This window comes from Macrobrachium nipponense, chromosome 41, assembly GCF_015104395.2.
Source record: "Macrobrachium nipponense isolate FS-2020 chromosome 41, ASM1510439v2, whole genome shotgun sequence".
NCBI classification, from domain to species: Eukaryota; Metazoa; Arthropoda; class Malacostraca; order Decapoda; family Palaemonidae; genus Macrobrachium; species Macrobrachium nipponense.
In genome coordinates, this window is record NC_061102.1 from 3,372,268 (window position 1) to 3,394,742 (window position 22,475).

Below are 22,475 nucleotides of genomic sequence, written 5' to 3' on the forward strand. Positions count from 1 at the left end.
GAATTGTCAGGGTTTAGTGAAGTTTCACCAGGAAAGGAATCAGGTGTAAGGATGTAGTTGGCAGTATGATGAATCTCTTCGGGGAGTTTGGCAGGAGTGTAAATGAGGTAAGTGATTTGGCGGCAGATTTACGAGAGATATTCGGACAAGAGTTGGAAGGGGTAGATGAGATAGTGAATGGGATTTGGGAGGATGGTAGTGAGGGAGATGGTAATGGGATTCTGACTGAAAGTGGTCTGGGAGAAGTTGATGGCAGTGTAACTGAGAGTGTGTATGAGGACCCTCAACAAGATCCAGGGGGCCTGTGTCCGAGCATCTGTGGGTGTTGCAGAAGGCTATATAGTGTGGGTGTTGGGAGTGTAAGGAGACGTTGTCAAATGTAACGAGGGAGGAAATATGGAGGAGTTAAAGAGTTCCATTTGACGACGTCTGTGTGTCTTATAGAGAGAGGGTAATTGGTGGTTGGATGGTTAACGACTGAATTGGCTGTTGGTGAGTTCTGGGTTGTCTGCTTGTGCAGCTGGAGTTAGCTGTTAGAGTTCTGTGTTTTTAGTCAGTCTTTAGTCAGAAGTGTTGGCAGTGGTCTGTGGAGGCATTGATAGTTATAGTCACTTAAGTTGTGTGTTGTTGATTTGTTGTTTAGTAGTTGTAAGTTTGTATTGTTTGCTTGGAGTTGTTGTGCCTGTGCTGTTGGATTTGTTGTGGTTATGAGTTTTTTTTTTTTTTCTTTTTTTTTTTTTTTAGTTATATGTGAGTTGTTGATGCGCAGTAGTGATTTCTTGGTGTTGTTAGTGGGTGTGTGTTTTGGCTTGTTGTGTTGTTGGTTTTTTTGTGCAAGTGATTGTTTGTGCAGTGGTCTTTTGTTGTGGTTGTGTTCCTTGTTTGTTGTGTTGTTAAGTTGTGAGGTTGTGGTCCTTGGGTGTTGTTTGTTTGCTGTGTTGTTGAGTTGTGGTTGCATTCCTTGTTTGTTGTTGAGTTGTGGGGTTGTGGTCCTTGGGTGTTGTTGTGGCGGGATAACAAGCTTAAAAGCAAGCGGCAAATTCCCCCCCACATAAACTTAATCTATCTGGCTATCAAACTCACCCTCAATCACACTTTCCTCTTTACACTACAGAATACAGCAGGACAATTGACCCATACCCCCACAAAAAAAGAAAGAAAAAAAAAACATGTATTTACCCAACTCCAGATACTCCGGTCTAGGCTGTGCTGTCCGCTGGATATAGGCTAGCCGAGACACAACCACCGCCGATAATCAAACACAAACCAACCAACCGAGAACCACAACCCCTACAACAACCTAACAACCCGACAAATCACTAAGCAGAACACCAACAGCTCGAAACAACACGACAACCACACGACTTACCCCAGCACAACAACCCCCCAACACCACCACTCACAGACACCACAATGCACTACCAACCTTTTCAGCTTCACCACAACCAGACAGACACACGCACAACAACTTTACAGCACCAAAATTAATCTAACAACACATCAACTGGCCATCAACGGACAAGACTGCTGCCAAAACCAACTATTTTTCTCCACCGATTGCCTTACTTCTTATGACTCTCGTAACAGACTCTGGCACTGATATACTACACAACAGAGCGCCACAACACACGCGCTCACGACCGCCATTCAACCACTCCCATTTATTCTTCCACTAATCTCTCTCTCTCTCTTCTCTCTCTCTCTCTCTCAAAAACCCTCCTTGGAGGATGTTGTCAAATGTAAACTACTATCATTACTCCTCCATATTACCTCCCCCATTACATTTGACAATGTCTCCTTACACTCACATCATCCACACTAAATTGCCTTTCGCAACACCCAAGGATGCTCAAATGCAGGCCCCCTTGATCTTTTTTGAGGATCCTCATACACTCTTTCAGTTACATCGCCATTCATATCTTCCAAACCACTTTCATTGAAACTCCCATTATCTCCCTCACTACCATCCTCCCAAATCCCATTCACTACTTCACCGACATCTTCCAACTCTGGTTCCAACATCTCCCCTATTTCGGCTACCAAACCACTCAGTTCATCCATACTTCTGTCAAACTCCCACAAAGACTTATCTATCCTATCAACCACCTCCTTACTACTTGGTTTCCTTCTCACTGAAGTCTCATTTGTCCCTGTCAACTCAAACCCACATACACCACAAGTATCATTCATTCCCTCAAAGTCATCCGTAGCACAAGCTTTATCAACTGTTTGCACCCTACCACCAACCCCCTTATGCTGTTCACAATTTTCCCTTCCACTCCCTTTATTTACCTTCTTCTGCTTTCTTCCATACTCAAACAACACTAGCTGCCGATCTCCCAGACCCATTTGCTCACTGATGCTCGGCCCACATTTGTTCACTCTCAACCACTCACTCATTGCATTCTCCTGAACATACTGTCGCATACTAGAGGAGCCACCCAACTGAATCCCCTTAACACCCAGTTTCCCGAATTCCCAACTTGACTCATCCTCTTTCGCCTACACACACTCGCTACATGACCTTCCATTCCACATTCAATTTGTCTTGCCCGCTGTTCTTTACACATCCTAGCATAATGCCCATTCTTCCCGCAATTGCTGCAAACCTCAGTCACACGGGTACCCGGACATCCACTTGCTATATGCCCTACTTGCCCACACCTGTAACATCTAATATCCCTATCTTTCTTACACTCGCTCACTAAATACCCCATTTGCCCACATCTGAAGCAGGCTCCCAATGCCCACCGACAGTCATTCATTCTTGTGTCCTAGCTTTCCACATCTGTAACACTGCTGCTCTTGTTCACGGCTAACCGACCCTACTCTTCCAATGCTTGCACTCTGATCTCTCTTAGGGTTAACCAAACTTACGTTACTTGCTCTTAACGCTCCTATCAACCACTTGCTCTGCCATTCGCCTTGGCCCTTCTAAAACTGCCTCCCTATAGCTCTTAAACCTCAGTCCTAACACTAACACTTCTACTCTCTTTCATATACTTATCTAACTCATAATCCTCTACTATTTCCAAAATGTCATTCCATGTCAACCTTGCATTCGTCCATCGCCTTTTCTCCTTACGGTTCAGATTCATAAACTCATATACACTCTGGTACAGTCGCCAACAACTTCCTCACTAACTCCTTACACTCATTTATCCCTTCATCCCCAAACTTTTTCCTGGCCAGGTTTTCCAACCTGCACACACACATCAACAACGACTCACCAGTATTCATTCTTACTCATCGAAACCATGTTTTCTACTATATCTAACACTACTCCTTATCCTCTTTGCCTGTTCCACAATCCTGGCTTTCACACAATCATAAGGCACATTCCCCACACTCATCATCACCCCATACATACTAAACAAAAATCCCGTCAAAAAGCTACCCAACCCTCTTATTATCCCCATACTTTGCCTCACAATACTTCTCATATTCCTTAAAAAAATCCCCTATGTCCCTACTACCATATTCCTCGTATTGTGCGCACCTAGGTATCTCTCTCATATATGCAGCCTTTTGTACTTTCTGCTCACTCTCACTTTTGCTACTTCCATTCTGATTTCTCTTAACCTCACCCGAATACAACAAATCAACTCCCATACTAACATCCATGCTCTTGATTACGCTCTTCTTACCCTTCTTCTTTCTACCTACCTGTTTCCACTCAACACTATCTAAATCCCTCTCAGCCCTTTCCCCAATGTATTTAGTCCTAGTATCATCCTGTCCGTCACCCTTACTAGCCTTCTTTCCCTTAGTCGTCTTCCTTTCCTCAGTCCCCTTCTTATTCTTGTCCTCAAGTTTATCCTTATCTTGTGTCTTCTCCTTCTTTCCCATACCTATCACAACCAAATCACCTTCGTCACTCGTAGTCTCATCCACTCGCCCTTCCACTTTCTTTACCACTTGTGGTCTATCACAAGACCCAGTAGGCCTACTTCCTACAGCTCCCTCTCCCATGAATCCCTTCATCATTTCCTCCATCATTTCTTGCACTGCATTCATCATTACTCCCCATTTTTCATCCATTTTCTCAACCATTCTCTCGTCCGCTCCTTTCACATCTTTCATTTCCACTTTCGCACTCCTTAGCATTCCTCTCATTTCCTCTAACTTGCTCTTCAGCTCCTCACACTCCACCCTCAACCTCTCATTCTCCACTTTCCAATTGTCCTCTCACTTCCCTCTCCAACCTCAACTCCTCCTTCAGCCTCTCCACCTCACTCAATCCTTCCATCCCAAATTTTCTCACCACTCTCACACTAGCCTACACCAATCGTCCTGCAGCTACCCCACCAGCAGTCCCTGTCCGGGCGCCAAAAAATAATGTGGCGGGATAACAAGCTTAAAAGCAAGCGGCAAATTCCCCCCCACATAAACTTAATCTATCTGGCTACCAAACTCACCCTCAATCACACTTTCCTCTTTACACTACAGAATACAGCAGGACAAGTGACCCATACCTACACACACAAAAAAAACACACAAACACATGTACTTACCCAACTCCAGATACTCTGGTCTAGGCTGTGCTGTCCGCTGGATATAGGCTAGCTGAGACACAACCACCGCCGATAATCAAACACAAACCAACCAACCGAGAACCACAACCTAACAACCTGACAAGTCACTGAGCAGAACACCAACAGCTCGAAACAACACGACAACCACACGACTTACCCGAGCACAACAACCCGCCAATACCAACACTGCCCCAACCACCACTCACAGACAACAAAATGCACTATCAACCTTTTCAGCTTCACCACAACCAGACAGACAAACACACAACAACTTTACAGCACCAAAATCAATCAAACAACACATCAACTGGCCATCAACAGACAAGACTGCTGCCAAAACCAACTATTTTTCTTCACCGATTGCCTTACTTCTTACGACTCTCATAACAGACTCTGCCACTGATATACTACACAACAGAGCGCCACAACACACGTGCTCATGGCCGCCATTCAACCACTCCCATTTATTCTCTCTCTCTCTCTCTCTCAACCCTTGGAGACGTCGTCAAATGTAAACTACCATCATTACTCCTCCATATTGTGTTGTTGTTGGGTTGTGGGTTGTGGTTCTTGGTTTTTGGCTTGTAGTTGGTGGTGTCTCAGTGACCTTGACCAGCAGACAGCACAGCTCCTCGCCCTGAGTGTGTCAAGAAGTGGTTGGTATGTATGTGTGCTTTGAGTTTTTTTTTGGGGGGGTGGTTTGTGTAAGTCAATTGTCCTGCCTGTATTCAGTAGTGTAAAGAGGAAAGTGTGACTGAGGGCGAGTTTGGCAGCTGCATAGATCAAGTTTATGTGGGGGGGATTTTGCCTGCTTGTATTTTAAGCTTGTGATTCCGCCACAACATTAGTTCATGTTCATGATCTTGATAAATTCTGGACGATTAATTCATGGCTGTACATCGACAGCTTTCATACTTCCAGGTTGATCCTGGGCGTCAGTCAAATAAGAACCTTAATCTTCCCCTCTAGTGTGTTGACAATGAACTTTAGAGCCTTGTTGTTAGCTAATTTTGCAGTCATTTAACCCTTAAACGCCGACTAGTCGTATTTTACGTCGACATTTTTTGTCTCTCGGGTGCCGAATGGACGTATTTTACGTCGACATACAAAAGTTTTTTTAAAAATTCGCGGAAAAATACTTTTAGGCCTACCAGCCAAAAACTCTTGAATCACGCGCCTTGGGGGATGCTGGGAGTTCACGGATCAAGGTGTTGTTTTGTTTACAATCGTTACGCAGGCGCGCAAGCGTGAATTTCTTTCTTGCCGCACTAAAAAGTATCTGTGACACATCTCGGAAATTATTTCGTCACTTTGACATAATTTTTGTACCATTTTAAATTAGCCGTTACATGGAGTATTATATATGAAAATGTGCGCATTTTTATGAAGAATACAACAAAAAAATACTCATGATTGTAGCTTTTATCAGTTTTGAGATATTTTCATATAAATAACGATAAGTGCCAAAATTTCAGCCTTCGGTCAACTTTGACTCTATCGAAATGGTCGAAAAACGCAATTATAAGCTAAAACTCTAATATTTTATTAATATTCAATCATTTAACTTAATTTTGCAACTAATTGGAAGTCTCTAGCACAATATTTCTATTTATGGTGAATTTATGAAAAAACTTTTTCCTTACGTCCGCGCGGTAATTCTTCCGAAAAAATCATACATGCGATTGTGGTAATGTTTGCACCATTTTAAATTAGCCGTTACATAAAGTTTTATATATGAAAATGTGCGCAATTTCATGTAGAATACAACAAAAAATAATTGAAGGTTTTAGCTTTTCTCATTTTTGAAATATTTGCATATAAATCACGATAAATAGAAAAAAAACCACGTTCGGTCAACTTTGACTCTACCGAAATGGTCGAAAAACGCAATTGTAAGCTAAAAATCTTACAGTCTAGTAATATTCAGTCATTTATCTTCATCTTGAAACAAATTCGAAGTCTCTAGCACAATATTTAGATTTATGGTGAATTTTTAAAAAAATCTTTCCTTCCTTCCGCGCGCGGATTCTCCGCCACAAATCTCCGAAATGCGTACGTTCCATTCTCAGAATATTTGCTCCGTTTCATATTAGGCATTTCATAGAGTTTTATATATGAAAATATGCGCAATTTCATGTAGAATAAAACTAAAAATATTTGAATGTTGTAGCTTTTCTTATTTCCGAAATAATTGCATATAAAAAAATATATATATAAAAAATTCGACATTCGGTCAACTTTACCTAGTCAGATATGGTCGAAAACTGCATTTGTAAGCTAATATTCTTACAGTATAGTAATATTCAATCATTTGTCTTCATTTTGAAAGAAATTGGAAGTCTCTAGGACAATCTTTAGATTTATGGTGAATTTTTGAAAAAAATGTTTGTTTACGTCCGTGTGTTACGTTTCTCTGTGTTGCTTTTATCGTTTTACGATGTGTTATATACCAAAATGATTGCAATTTAGTGTACATTACAACGAAAAAAGAAGTAACTCGTTACCTTTAACCGTTTTGCGCACAGCGCGATTTGAATACAATTATATATGAAATTTCGTTTTTGCGCTATCATATATCGCATTATTTATATATGATAATGATAATTTTTTTCATTTCTGATGGTTGCATACTAAACTTCAGCCAATGACAAAAAAGGGAGCCAAAAATAAACTCTTAATCTTGAAAACTAAGCTCGCTGTGATTTTGTGAAAAAAATATTTTTTCCGCTTCCGCTCTCACTCTGAAACACCTCCGGCACACAGGAGACATTTTTTTTTTTACCGCTTCGGCGTTTAAGGGTTAAGCATATTTCATCTTAATAATTTATTGAATTACTGTATTCCTGTTTTTTTGAGATGAATCTTACCTACTGTTAAATTTAGCTATATCTCCTCGCCAATTAGGCGAGTCAGCATTCAAACAAAAAAAATCAAATGGCTGCCCGGATGACTGTCTAGTTTACCTGTTCTCCACCAGGTGTGTTTCGAATGTTTTAGCTCTTGTCCGAATTCTCCTTGCCGCCATTGCGGCTAGGTGATAGTTGGTATTCTATGAAGTTTGGCTGTTTTACACCTGTTTACAGTATTGTAATTTCATTTTCCTAGGATATCTTCCACCTGAAGTAAAACTAATAACATCAGGCTATGTAGGAATGTTTTGGTGTAACCAGGATGGTGAATTGGAAGTTGATCAACATTCCTTTGTACTGGCAGTGGTGCAGAGTGTGAATTTGGAACTACTAGATGTGAATTGTTCTGAGAATTTATGCCTGAATATGTGAGATATAGGAAAGTCTGGAACTAATAGATTGTGAAAGCAATTAATTAGATCAGGACTTAAACCTGTCAGGCTATCCCTACTCAGACTAGGCATTTTAGTAGGCTAGTATTGACTTCCATTGTAGCTCCGCCTTCTGCTCCCCATTCGGTTCAGGAAAAGCGTAACAAGAAGTTAGAACATTAACCTATATTTAGTTCTAATAAAATTTGAAATTGGTTCGTGACGGGAACGTTCCGAATCCCTCTAGTGTGTGCTTATTTTCACATTCCCTGTTAGAAGTAAGGTGTTGGTGCCCTCGTCTGTACGTAGCCCGAGCCTAGGGGTACACTGTGACATTTGGAAACGTCCGCTGCCAGGGAACCGGGTCTGTTCTCAGGACGATGGGATTCTGTGCCCTCCAATACCTACTTTGCCCTTTTCATGGTCTGAATCTTGTTTAAAGCGTTCGCCAAAGGACCGTTAAAGAGTTCAGATAAGGACCGTTTCGGTAAGCGTAATGCTCGCTCCGTAGGCGCATTCTGTCGTCGTCAACAGCTAGTTTGAGGTGTTAGCATGCATACGCTTAATAATAGGTATAGACATCTTATTGAGATGATAATGTATCTATGTACAGCGAGTTTTTACACGTTTAGATATGTCAACTCGGTTGACTGTTTATCTCTCTTGTCTTTGGTTATTCTAAATTCTTGTATGCTAGCATATTCCCTTTTCATCGTAATGCTTGTGTTTCTTTGCGTGCTTCCTCTTCGGCTATTGGCAAACCTCTTACTACTGCCTCGATTAATGTTTCTCTTTCAAGTCTACACTGTCTGTAGTATCTAAAGTTCTCACCGAGTTAGATATTCTAGCATCAGACATTTCTAACTTAGTTTCATATAAGAATGCTTTCAAGTGTGTACGATCGCTTTCGGAAGAGGCAGGAGCATTGTTGTAACTTCTCTCCAAACCTCCCACTTTTTGGCGCCTCGTTCTCTCCCCCTCTGTCGACTCGTGTGGACTGTGGACCAGGGTTCCCAGATGTACGATAATTGAGTATGATAATTTGACCTGTACGATAAACTATTATTAATCAAAATACGATAATTTGAAGAGATTTGGTACGATAATTTGGTCTGATACATCTGGGCGCCTTGCTGTGGACATTGTTGACTCGTGTGAACGCAGTTGACTCGTGCCGAGTACAGACTTGCCAAGTCCCGAGTCGCTTAAACTATCTTGCTCTCATTGAGTCGTGGTGGATTCGATACAGCACTCAGCTGCTGTCACCTCTTATCGACAAGTGTCGCTTTTTGTCGCCAAGGGTTGCGGAGAAAGAGCCATCCTTTAAGCTCTTTGTTTACCTCCTGTCGGCAGCTGTCTCCTCCCGTCACCCACTGACGGAAGAAGAGTTTGAATGTAGTTGGAGGAACTTGTTTGGGCCGGTCGGCGTTTGTTGCGACACTACGCCTTGCTGTATCCTCATTTTGTTGAGGATAGAGTCCACATAGAGAAATATATCTCAATTGTCTTAACGTATTTTGGCGCACTAAATATTGGAGAAGAGAACCAACGCTTTCTCCAATTAGAGAGCGTTTCGTAACTTTTCTTGTCCAAGGACACAATATCCCTTTGTGTCTGCCTTGGCTTGTCGTCTTGTCTTTTAAAGTCGCGGAGAGCCGAAGGCTGACTTTTGCTGTATAATGCTTATTGGTCCTTTAACTGTATTTAATAGGAGGTTCGCTTTCTTTCTCTTTCCTGTGGGGAAATGAACTTGCGACTGACAGACATGCTGATGGATTTTTAGTCTAACTTGAGTTATTACCTTTTATCTATGTTATCTCGTCTCTGCAACTTCTTAAGAGAGGTAGAGACGCCAACCCAGTGGGAGTTTTTAGCGAGGAAACAAGTAACTCATTTCTGGTGCTTCAGGGTAATGTCCTCATGCTTATACTCACTCTGTTTGGAAGAAGTGAGAACACTTTCGCTTTCTGTCTGATTATGCAGCTCGCGATTATCTATTGGTAGTCTTATTTTATACCTTTCGGGGATAAGTGCAGATTCAGGTTTTGGGATATGGACAGTTGCAACCTCCCAACATGCATGGAGAGACTTGGGATCAGTATGTTATATGGTGGAGACGGTAAAGGGCAGTTGTGATGATTTTTGGTTGTCCTCCACTTGGTTAATCTCCCTCTTAAAGCTTCCCTTGTCTTCAGCAGATCTCTCAGTCTCTTTTAGTAGGGGATTGTATATAGAGGGAATGATGGTCCAAGGGTAATTCTTTAGGAAGACACCCATAAGTAATTGGAGATATTCTTGGACATTTGGAGACTGAATAACAGTAAGTGTCTGCCCATATACTTGTTGGTTTTCTAGCATGGTTTTAGTGCCTTTCCAAAGAATGGTCAGACTTGTGGTATACATGCAGAATTTATTCCACTTACCATACATCCACAGTCATGCAAGTTCTTTCAAGAGGTTTTTACTAGAAGGTATTGCTGTTCTGTGTACTTTTTTGGGGTTAGTTATGTCAGGGACTTGTTGCCCATTGGTAGATAGTGTCGACTTTAGGAGCAAGACACTTCTACTGAATCAGTGATTCAAGTTAGCCCACTCTGTCAACAGTATTCCAAAGGCCAAGGACCTGTTGCTTCTTCTGGCCCAATTTCTATGCATTATATTGTTAATTCTTTATATCCCCATTCTTATCTAGTGATGGGATGATATTTGATTATGCACGCTTGTCGGTCAAGATGAATAGGCATGTGCTGCTTGAAGATTTCAGACCTGAAAGAAACTTCCTATATGTAAGAGCTTTTCCTCATTAGGAAACATGGCCTCACAGGTTATTTTCAGATAATCATGCTCAATTAATGTACAGTTTCAGCGTAAGAATTACGACTTACAAATTACTTTCGTTAAATTTGTAAGTAATCCAGAACCAACTTTGGCTCCAGGACTGTAGGAGGGACACTGTAACCAGGAATCGTCCATTTGGTTCTTAAACCTAAGTCCAAGTTTTGGTCTTTTCCCTCTGTCATGCAACACAGAGTTTAACTAGTGTCCTTACACTTTCATGCAATGTAGAATGGTCTAACTAAACCTGGTAAAACTTATTAGATGTCAAGGCAGTGGAAAGACATCAGGATGGTTAACAGGTTTATTCCCGGTCAGAAACAAAGTCTTTGTGGGAAGTTTGCTGCTTTTTTTAGCAATTGGGGATTCAGGAAGAACAACTGCCTACAAGGGCTTTGACATTCGTAAGTTTGGCACTTGGTGTGGATTCAAGGAACACTCATTTAGCTTCCCAGCAGGTAGATGAACAGGGACATCTGAATGATTACTACTACTTTGTTGGCCCTCAGGCTTGAGTTGTGGATGTTTCCTTAAATTTTGCCTAATTCAGACTCATAGGCCTGCCCCTTGTATCTACTCTGAATTCTATTGAGCAATTTCATGTTCAAGAATTGTTTAGTCTCCTGTATAGCCCTTGTAGCCTCAGGACAAAACTTTTCAGAATTTCCAATGCTCTTGGTAGATGTCTCATTCTTCCATTGAGAAGAAATCAACTCCATTACACAACTCCATACAGTTCCATTGGCGTAGGCATCTCCTTAGAATGTCCCCTCCCAATAATAAGATTTTCAAGTTATCATAGGATCTGTCCTATGATAACTGCCATGGCCTGGGGTCAGAAGCAGTGGTCTGTGAGTGTTGCTGAGGGTACCATTCTGGAGGAATTTTCAGCACCTGGAACCTTGTAGACGTCAATGTGTCTGTTTGGAGGAGATAAGACTTTTCACTGTCTACTTCCAAAGTTATCGTTCCATACGTACTTTCCTCGGTATTGCATCAAGTACTTTTAGATCATGCTGAGGACCAGCACTGTAAGGTGTTGAGATTGGAGCCCCTTCACCTCTATATCAGTCTCTCCCTGGAGTTTAGATGCGGGTCTAAACTTTATCTGAATTTACTGTAAAACCTTTTATTTAGCAGTGGTTAATAAGTAAATTTACTGTCAGCTCCCTTCTTTAAGCTGGTGTAAAGGGAATGCTATTTTAGCTTTCTGCCTTAGAGCTGAGGGTGATGTTAAGGCTATGCTTTACAGTTCCCTGTAAGAATTCCAATTTAACCCCTTTGTGCCGGGGGGGGGGGGGGGGCAACTTCTCTATTCTGTTGGGCATTTAAATTTAAAGGTTAAACCTAGAACATTTTTTATCATCCTTTTAGAGACCTTGAACATCTTTGTCAAAGGTAAATGCTGGAAGAGGCAAAGTTAACCTTTGGTTTTGTAGTTTTAAGAAAAACAGATGAGGTCAAAGGTTAGCCTGGAAGAGGCAAAAATCAACCTTTTGTTTTGTGGTTTTAGAAAACCTAGCTGTCTTTGCCAATGGTTAAGCTTGAAGGCAAAGTTAACTTTTTGTTTTGTGGTTTTAGAAAACCAAGAATGTATTTGTGAAGGTTAATCCTGGAAGAGGCAAAGTTAACCTTTTGTGTTATGATTTTTAGAAACTTTGTCAAGGAACACAAGGTCCGCTGTGACATATGGATAGGCTAGTGCAAGCGAACTAGCTCCATTTCTTCTACCTTATTGAAATTAAACTTTCATAATGTGAGCAGCAGTTGCAACTTCATTTAGTGTTAAGTCAATTTGTCGCTCCAGAATAGGATTGATGTGTCACAGTAGAAGTACAATTTAGTTTTTGCCCGATCACTACCTTAAGTATACAGACAGAATTGTGTTTGAAAACAGTAAAGCACTTAATCCGCTACTAGTAGTGGGTAGTCTTTTCCTGAACCGAAAAAGAGCAATTTTTTAGACTTTTGTTTAAATCCCGGGTTTTAATATTTTGGGGAGCGTGAAGGTACAAATTTTGTATAGAAGCGTACCTGTATATTGGAAAGGTATTCATTTTAAGTGACTGTCGTTTGGTAGGGCTTTTGGACCCAGGCACAGGGGTCCCTCATACCGCTTGCGTTTCATGCTGGATGAATCAAAGTGGTTTTCTCCGCAAGGCTGCTCTTTGCTGCATACGTATGAGAGTCTTGCTCCCTGAATGGAATCCAACTTCTGGTGGTAGTAAAATCCACCAAGGATTCCAGATCAGGTGAAAATGTTTTGGGTTTCATATAAGAAACCTTTAGCTCAAATGGCTGAGCTGAATTTTGTCTAGCTGCACTACCCACCATCCTCTTCTTAATGTGGGAATCAGCTAAATTTAATAGTAGGTAAGATTCACCTCAAATAATATAAATTTTCATAATAAAGTTTATTATTTGGATACTTACCTACTGTTAAAGTAGACCCACCCAGCCTCCCCACTACTTAGTGGGCTGTCAAGGAGAATTTTGACAAGAGCTAAAACATTCGAAACACACCTGGTGGAGAACAGGTAAACTAGACAGTCATCCGGACAGCCATTCGATTTTTTTTTTTTTTAATGCCGACTCGCCTAATCAGCGGGGAGATATAACTAAGTTTAACAGTAGGTAAGTATCCAAATAATACATTTTATTATGAAAATTTATATTATCATCTTCCTTTTTTATGTGTTGATTGAACAGTTTATTGATTCGTGAGAGAATCTGGCTTTTTGAAGTACAGTATAGACTTCAGCTCCAACTGGTGAGGTTTATGCCACCTTACTCTTACTTTTACATTGAACTTCATCACTGAAAGTTATTGCGAGTAGAGTTTCGTTTATATGATAGGGAAGTGATGGGTTTATTTAGTGTAATGCTTCTAGTTCTCCATTGTTATTTCATATCCAGTTCAGTCCCTCAGCAAGTTAAGTGACCAAGTGTTTTATTTGTTGTTACTTTTCTGTCTGGTGGTGTTAGTTTCTCTGCTAACTTCAGATTTGTTGCTCATAGGAACTTTAATAATTCTTGTTTGTTGCATTTAGTTTATTTGGGATAAATACAGTATTTGGTTCTTGCTCTCACTCATTTATTGATTCGTGGCCATTATGAATAGCTCAGTGTAATGTCTGCAGGATTTCAATCTCACAGTACAACTCCTTTTCAATTTTAATACCTCCTCGTGCTCCTTGCCAGTGTGAGCGTACTGTACAGTGAGCTGCATGTTGGATTCATGGGCCCAGTCAGGTTATTGAATTCCAGAGCCCTTCTTCAGCTATTCTTTCCTCTTAGATGACCTGCTATTCAGGCTGATGCAAAGAATGGATTTGCTGTAAAACAAGTAGGTTTTTAAAAACAAAATTTTGTTGGCAGTCACAACATGAACTGCACAAGAAATGAGATGTCCTAATCATTCTAGGATCCAGAAACCATAGGGGTGAAATGTATGGCTCTCCTGCAGCAGATAGTCTTCTTTTAAACGTGGAAATTGGGAATGAAGTCAAGTATCTATGATTCACGAATGTAAGCTACGGATAAAATTAGTTCAGTTATGAAAAGATCATATATTTATTAATACAATATTTCCTCAGTAATTGAAGGTACCGTTGTAATCTGTATTTTAATTACTACATATTTTTATGCTTTTCAGTTGACTGGATTGTAGCAGATATGGTGTCTCTGCGTTGTGGTTCCTTGGGCCATCTGCGATATGTTATGAAGGACACCCTGCAGTTGATACCACTGTATGGGTTTTACTTTTATGTCCACGGTTGCATTTATGTGAAAAGAGGGAAGTTTAGTCAACAAAAAATGATTGCATCACTTGATTATCTGAAAAACCCAAAAATACCAGTAAGTGGTACCTTTTTTTATGAAGTAAAATTTAACCAATAAATTTGTCTCCCTTTAGTGTACAAACCTTTTCTTTTACTTACACCATATGTCACAGAATACTTGGTGGAGAAAGAAGTCTTGAATTGTACTTAGTTGAGACAGGGCCTTTTATAATGATGTCAGATGTATCATTAGATGTCATGACAACTTAATGATGTTTGCTGTGACATTTAGTTCCTTTATCTTCTTGTTTACTTGCTTTCTGGATAGGGTTGGTATAGTATTTTTTACTTGTCATAAGCATGTACATCATGAGTCTTTGTTCTGTGAATTACAACTAAACAAGAAGGTAAGAGTGTTGTGTCAGGTCAGCTACTGACACCTCCTACTTGTAAACCACCTAATGTCACTCACTGGGCAAATTTTGCAAAATTAAGAGTAATTTTGTCTGTGCAATATGCTTTCTGTTAACCAGTATTGGATAGCTGTAGTGAAAATCACATAACTTTGCACATTTTCCCCTGATAAAATGAATAACTCAAGAAAACACCTCTCAATATGTACACTTGAAAGATAGACAGGTGATGCACTTGGCAAAATTTGGAAGCAGCAGGGTGAGTGATGAGTTCAAGCATGCAGTAATCTTGAAATTTATCCATCATAGATTCCATCGCTTGAGATTTTTTTATGGATGAAGACCTTAATGTTTTTCTTTATGGAGGGTTTCACCTTAAATTCTTGGAAGTATGGACTGAAATGGTTTGACCAAACATATGCACAGATACATAGATGTTGCATAAGTCATACATTTCCCCTTAATCTTTGTTTCAGGTGTTTTCACTGTTACACCTAGCAATACGCATGTACTATGTTAACTTTTTAGGAGAATTTTAGCTCGATGCAATGACAAACTTTGCAAAGGTGTAACTTGGTTCATATGTACACTGTGGCACCAGTACTGAGAACAAATTTAGACATATATTTTAGTTACAAAATGCTCTGTGTTTTTATAGTTATTTATTCAATAGTACAGCACATAAGTATGCAGTGGTGTATGAATGCTGAGATAAATGATTGATACCAGTACTCAAAATAATGCCCATTGCAGATGGTATCTGAAGTAGAATTATGAAATTTAGACACTCCTTGGGAATGCTGTTATGTAAAAAGATGGATATCTAGGAAAAGGTTGCTGGTATAGATGTGTTTTTATATGACTTTCATTGTGTCCTCCAGCAACAGGATTAACTACTATATATTTCATGAATAAGGTCTTAGTTGATGTTTCATTTTAAATTTGTGTTCATGGTTACCATACGTCACCATTTAAAGCCCCTCCGTATCATTAACAGCCATGAAGTCTGTTCTTTAAGACAAGTACATATAGATCAAATCTTCCCACATTCAGGTTTTTTTTTTATTTTCATCCCCAGATCACTTGGCTCTCCATCTTGCCAAATAGATTAGAAAGCACGAAATCATTAGGGGTGTGTGTAAATAAAAAAAAGAATACATTTAAACAAAGTAGTGTATTGAAAAGTATAAGATATCTTCCTTGGTAATGTAAGGTGTGGTGGAAGGAAAGAGACTATAGTACATTGATCAGACCCTAAAAAAGCGATGAGTGATTTGAAAATCCAGGTAATGACGGTTGAAATGGCGTTGACTATATTGATGTGAGGGAGTGACCTCTTAGTGATGATTGCTGATGAACAACTGGAAGAAGAATAAGAGTAAGGTGCATGTTTGGCTAAGATAGCCTCACTGCCTTGTTGTACCGTGCTTACTGTAATATGATATGGAGGTGTTCACAAAGGCAGAACGATTCTTGACTGGTGACCAGGTTACTTCCCCAGCAGCTGGCTTAAGGAAGTGTTTATACTGTATTGCAGGATAGTGCTCATTTATAAACCTGGCAGATATCTTTTGAGTACATATTAATTTCTTTCATATGAATACTTGAGCCCTTGTAATAATTTAGCAGATTTTTTTATATTTTTACTTTCAGCATATGCATATAAATGCAAGTTTAACATGTTTTGGTTATAAAGAGTAATGTAATCTTATTTTGGTTGTATGTGCAGATAGCAGCAATTACATGTCACAGCTCAGGGTCCTTGAATTTTTTATGCCCCTTTTTATTTTTCACGCTCTGTATTTTTTTTTAAATGAATTCGTAATATATTCCAAATGTCTATAGTATTTTAATCAGAGCCATAGGCACAGCATTCATATGATTTGAATTTGTGATACTTTCAAAGTATTTTTTTACAGTTTGGGATGACTACTCACAGTCTTAGCAATTAGAAGTACTACATTAATTTTGATAAGCTAATCCTATATAATAATAATAATACTTGACCTGATTCCATTTTGCAGACTTGGCTGGTGGTGTTTCCTGAGGGAACGCGATATTATCCAGGTCATCCAAAAGTTATTGAGAAGTCAGAGAAGTATGCCCGTGACAACAACATACAGGTTTGTCATTTCTTTTAATTCTTCTAGTGTATAGTACTTGGCCTGTGGATACGGTTGGTATTTTACTTGTTTTGCAGAAATGTTTATTTTAGCATGAATAATACTCTGAAATTTTTCTTTTGTAAACAGATTATTACACCTCATGGTTTTCTTTTCCATTTTTCTTTTTTAAACAGATTATTACACCACTTACTTACTTACTGTCTTTTGCTACATTGAACGTTTTGTGATGAATGAAGGAACTTTAATAAAAATTTTGATTTAACTTTACAATTATATGTAGACCATCAGTAGTTATTTGTTGAAGTCGACTACATAAGATGATGATGATTTTTGGCAGAAAAAGTCAAAGCTAAGATAATGATGATTTTTGGCAGAAAAAATCAAAGCTGAATTGATGCTTGATGCTGTATTCATGTGTAATTAAAAAGCTATTTAAACCAGCCTTGAACTAGTCAAGAATTTTAGTTTGATAGCTACGTTAAACTCGTATATGACTGCTAAGTGATCTGTTGAAGAATGAGTTACTTGTATGTATAGTATTTTTCTGCAAGCTTTATCCAAACTCTTGTTAAATACTTGGGTGGGTGAGAGTAATTCAAAAGTTTTTCCCTTTTCCAATTTCTCTTTAGCCATTTGTGTTAAGACTGCATCATGTTAAGAGAAGATGAGATGCCATCGTCCTTTTTCACAATAAATGTATGCATGAAGGTTATTGATCATCAAAATTGCTTTGTTAGTATCAGACAGTTTATGTGAATATTACTGTATGCCTTACTTTAGTTAATTTTTTCTTAATTTGCTCTTATCCATTCTTTTGATTTTAAGACAGCAGTTTCATGTTGGTTACATTATTATGGCCTGTATTGCAGAATGGTCTTGGTAGCAGTGGCAAAGACATATCTCAACGCCCAGTAAGGAGAAGTACTTTACAGTATATCTTTTATTTTGAAAATCTTGGTTATTGGTATTTCATGTGTGTATGTGTGGTGCATTCTGGGTGTTTCAAAGATAGTGGGGTTGTGTTTCGTAAAAATGTTTAATTTTATTAACACTGTATAGTAGTTATTGATAGGATGTCTGTTCCCCATGCTGTTTTATTAGAAAAATATATTGGTGTCTGTTTCTCATTTTGTTTGTCCAGTATTGTATGGGTTTTGCATTTCTTGCTCATTTTCTCGATAATTTCTTCCTCCTTAATGATCCATTGCTTTGTAGTTCATATTCCATTTATTTATTTTTTAATGTAGGGACTGATTGTGCTCATCTTACTTTATATTTGTAAAGGATACTTTTGTTTTCCATTTACTCTTGTGTTTTTGAATGAATTTATTTTGTTCTTTAATTGTATAAGAAATTTACTTTTGGTATATTTCAAGATAGTAGGTTTACTTGTTCAATTTATTTTGTTTCCATTTATTGTATACGTTTTCAACATACAAATTGTCTTTTAACATTTTTTTTTCTATAATGTCTTCCTTTTTGTTTCATTTCATTCCCTTTCATGCATTTTCCTTTTCTTTAGCCTTTGGGGAAGTAGTTTTTGCCGTCGTCCGTCTGTATCTTATCTGTTTTTCTGTCTCTTGTTTTATCAGGCTTACATTGTCATTTTAGCTTATTCTACAAAGTGGAAGGGTATTGTATCAAATTTGGTATGAAGTTGGAAATCAGCTACGTAGCGTTTGTTGGTAAGGTTGTCATCATGTCTTCTAGAGGGCTTAAGGGATTCAGTTCAGAGAGGAATAGCTTTGCATGAAGGGAGTTCCTCTGTTTGTTCATTAATGCATCTGTCATGTTTCTCTTATCTTTGCAAGAGACTGTCCACCTGTCTGTCAGTGAGGTTCTTTGTCACTTGTACCTTGTACTCATACATGTTGGAAGGGATTTCAGTCAGATTCATTAAAACGGCAAACCCTCATGCATAGATGTACGTGAAGGGAGTTTATCTTGTATATCTGTCTCTGTCAATTTGTCTGTCATGCTTACCTTGTTGCTGCTCCTCTTAACATTGTTAAAGGGATGCTTGACATAGATCTATAATTGTGTTTATATTCAATTCCCTGAAATCTAATGCAACGTGCTCAATTCTGTTTGACATCAAAACAATTGGTGAACCAAGATGAGTGAGAAACTTGAGCAATTATAGGTTGTTATTATCATTGGCATTATTAAAAGTTAAACAGCAAGCCCATAGCTCCAACAGCATCTGCACCTTGTTACGGAAAAAGAAATATAGCTAAGAATAAACTGTAAAAGAGAAATAAAAAGAAACTTAACTTCTAAGAGGCTAGCCCTGTGAGAGCTAAATAATTTGGTACTGCATGGTGCATAGTATTATAATCTGGGATATTTGTATGCAAAGGATGACCAGAATTATGGAAAAATTTTACATAGCATGTACAGTGAACTAACTGGGTGGTGGTGCCCAAGACTAATACCAAGATCGGGTATAAAAATTTAGTAGAACTCTAGATTTGGTCCGATTAAAATTAAGTCATCTGCGGAGGGTCAAACGGTTTAACTATTCAAAATGTGTCAACAAAGAGAAGAGAAATGTTTCCTCTAGATAGGCATATCTCCAAAACTCCCAGAAGACTCGGAAAATAGAAATTTGTTGTACAATTCAAAAAGATGAACCAGTTCTGTTTCTCCAGTGGATTTGCAGCTAAGAATGACACCTAGAATTTTAATACTTTTTTTTTTTTTTTAGGTTCTTCATTTGAATATAATTTATTATATACTATTTGTTTATTGTTTTCAAACTGTTATTTATGAAACATCTGATGGGGGATGAGTAAGTGCATTTTAAAATTGTATTCTAAGTACTATATAGTCAAGTTACATTTAATATTTTGTTCATGAAACTTACCTGTCAGATATATATATAGCTGTATTTTCTGAAGTCCGACAGAATTTAAAAAACTTCTGGCACACGCAGTGGTCGGCCAGGTGGTTAGTACCCATTCCCGCCGCTGGGAGGCGGGTATCAGGAACCATTCCCATTTTCTGTTCATAATTTTTCTGTCGCCGGTGCTGGAAACACCTGTTTCCAGTACCTCCGTCTTAGATTTTGGAAACTTCATTGCCGCTAAGTATCCTTATTGTCTTTTAATTTATTTACTTGGATTTGTGGCTAGGCATACGCTATCTTAAATTGATTTGAATTTAATTCATTTTTGCATAAGATATCTGCAAATCTAGTTAGAGGCTAGTTTCAGAGGTTGGGTGTTTGTCTGCAAAGATAGGGTGTGGCTACCGAAAGCTTCGTAGATCCGCACTTGGTATGCACGAGGGGTATGGGTCTTGCTTCTTTGTTGAGATTTGTCATGTAAGGAGTGTGAGACTTTGTCTAATTCCGTAAGGAAGACATATGATTCGTATGTACGCAATTAATCAGTAAACATGTCTAATTCCGTAAGGAAAACGTATGATTCGTATGTACGCAATTAATCAGTAAACAAAAGTCAGGGTAGTGAACCTGTTAACCTTCCTGTAGACTTTATTTTGCCTAACCCTGTAGTATGGCCTACGGGTTATGAATATGTCTGCGAGAGGTGATCGCTCTCCTTCATTGTTGTGAGGAGTGCTACTTCTGTTAATTTTTGTTACTCCTAACCCTGTAATGTTGCCTTCGGGCCCTAAACAGTGTCTGTAGAGGTTATTGCCCTTTCTCTAATACTCTTTCGATTCGTAACTTAGAATCGAAAGTGCTTGCTTTAGAGAGCAATAGTGAAGTGGCTAAGTGCAGTGACAGTGCCCCTTGTGTAGTGGAGGGTGCGTCAGATCGATTTTTAAGCTTTAGCAGGCATTAGTTGTGATTCGGGAGAGGAAGGTGGTTGGAGAGTTTCTTCCTCTTCCCAGGATATTTTGCAAGCTTTTTTAGCCCATCTGAAAAAAAAGGGCTTTTTCAGATGATAGATTTTTGTTAGTTCCTATCGGGACTACGCTGCCGAATTGAACATCGTCGTTCTACCTGCCGTAAGCCCAGTCTCTTAACAGGATTCTTGCCCCTTCCTCGTTTGAGACGGGAATCGGAAAAATAAAATGCTCGACTTCCTGGATTAACGTTTTGTCAATTCAGTGACTTTCCCCCATTGACAATATACTATCGTTTTGTCAAGTAATTTGTTTGGGTTTCCCCTCATTGACAAAATATCTCTTTGTCCCGTAAATGGGTTAGTTCTCATTGACAAACATCTCATTAACTTTATATTGAGTAAGCGGATAAGCTTTTATTGACAAGATTCGGAAAAGAGCTCTCATTCATCATTCGCAGACTCGTACAAGAAAATAGACTCGTAGACTACGTCAATGAACGCTTATGTCCATAACATAAGAAGCTTGAGCTGTCTGCTTCGATTCTCTAAGTTTTGTTCCATGAAAACTTGCTGTCAGATATGTATGTAGCTGTATTTCCGAATTCAGCTATATATATGTCTGCCAGGTAGTATGAACAAACTTTATTGTAATATATATCATATTTTGCCTTGCGTTATTTTACTACTGGTTGGTTCAAGTCATATACGCTTGCTGTAGTTACCATCTTCGGATGGCAACCGAGAGGTCTATTGTTTATTTTTTTTTAAGGGGACAATTTTTTTTAAATCGTTACTCCCCTGTCTATTATTTTAAGGACATTTAATCGTTACTCCCTGCAGGCCTTCTAGGAGTTTCGATTTATCTTTTAACCGTTGTATAGTAGTGTTATGACGACACAAACGCATCTATATAATTTAGCGTTTTCTGTTTTGCTTATATATACCAGCTTGGAGTCTCTTTCTGCTCAAAATAACGGACCTATTTCTTCGTAGAATAGGGTAGCTGGCAACCCATGGCATAAAGTTAAGAGAACGACGATCGTAAGCTGCTGCTGTGACTGTCCTCCAGTCCAACCGAGCCAGTACCAGCTCGTGCGCTGTCATGCCCGTTAGGTTACGTCTCTCTCTCCTGCGGGATTGACTGACTAACCGTATCTCTGCTGGCGGTTACGTCTCTCCTGCGGGATTGACTGACTAACTGTATCTCTGCCCTACAATCACGGACTTTAGCCTAAGATAGAGGGGATTTCTTACATGAATGAATAAACATTGCATTCGTTTTGCCTTAACTATGTTCAACAGAGGATATCCTCTTACTCCTTTCGGTGCTCGTTACCGCACAGTATAGGACTAAGAGTCCCCCCCTACCGCAACATTGCACTATTATACTCTCCTGCTTAGGCAAAGCGCACCCTTATTAGGGAAGTAAACATACTGTGTGAGGGAATGATGAGCTTGCTGGGGACCATTTCCTTTCTAAAGAAGTTTGTTTCCCTGAATAGACTGCAATTCAGACCTCTACATGTTTTTCCTACCGGGAAACTGAAATTTTATTCGAGATCTAGGAATGATTCTGAACATCTCTCAGTGCGTCAAGTATCACCTGAGGTGATAGAAAGAAGGTGCCTGACATCTGGAGAGGGTTTCAGATGTCCTGGATCATAATATGAAAGAAGTGGAAGCAATTCG

The 22,475-nt window shown here is 39.1% G+C and overlaps 1 protein-coding gene across 1 annotated transcript in view; it reads left to right on the plus strand.

The window, feature by feature from the left end:
* The window catches only part of LOC135212435 (1-acyl-sn-glycerol-3-phosphate acyltransferase epsilon-like), a 46,388-nt gene that overhangs the window by 15,951 nt on the left and 7,962 nt on the right, over positions 1 to 22,475 (plus strand). The window contains 2 exon segments of the mRNA XM_064245800.1: positions 14,306 to 14,508; positions 16,870 to 16,968. Of these exon segments, the coding sequence (XP_064101870.1) occupies positions 14,306 to 14,508; positions 16,870 to 16,968 (302 nt within the window).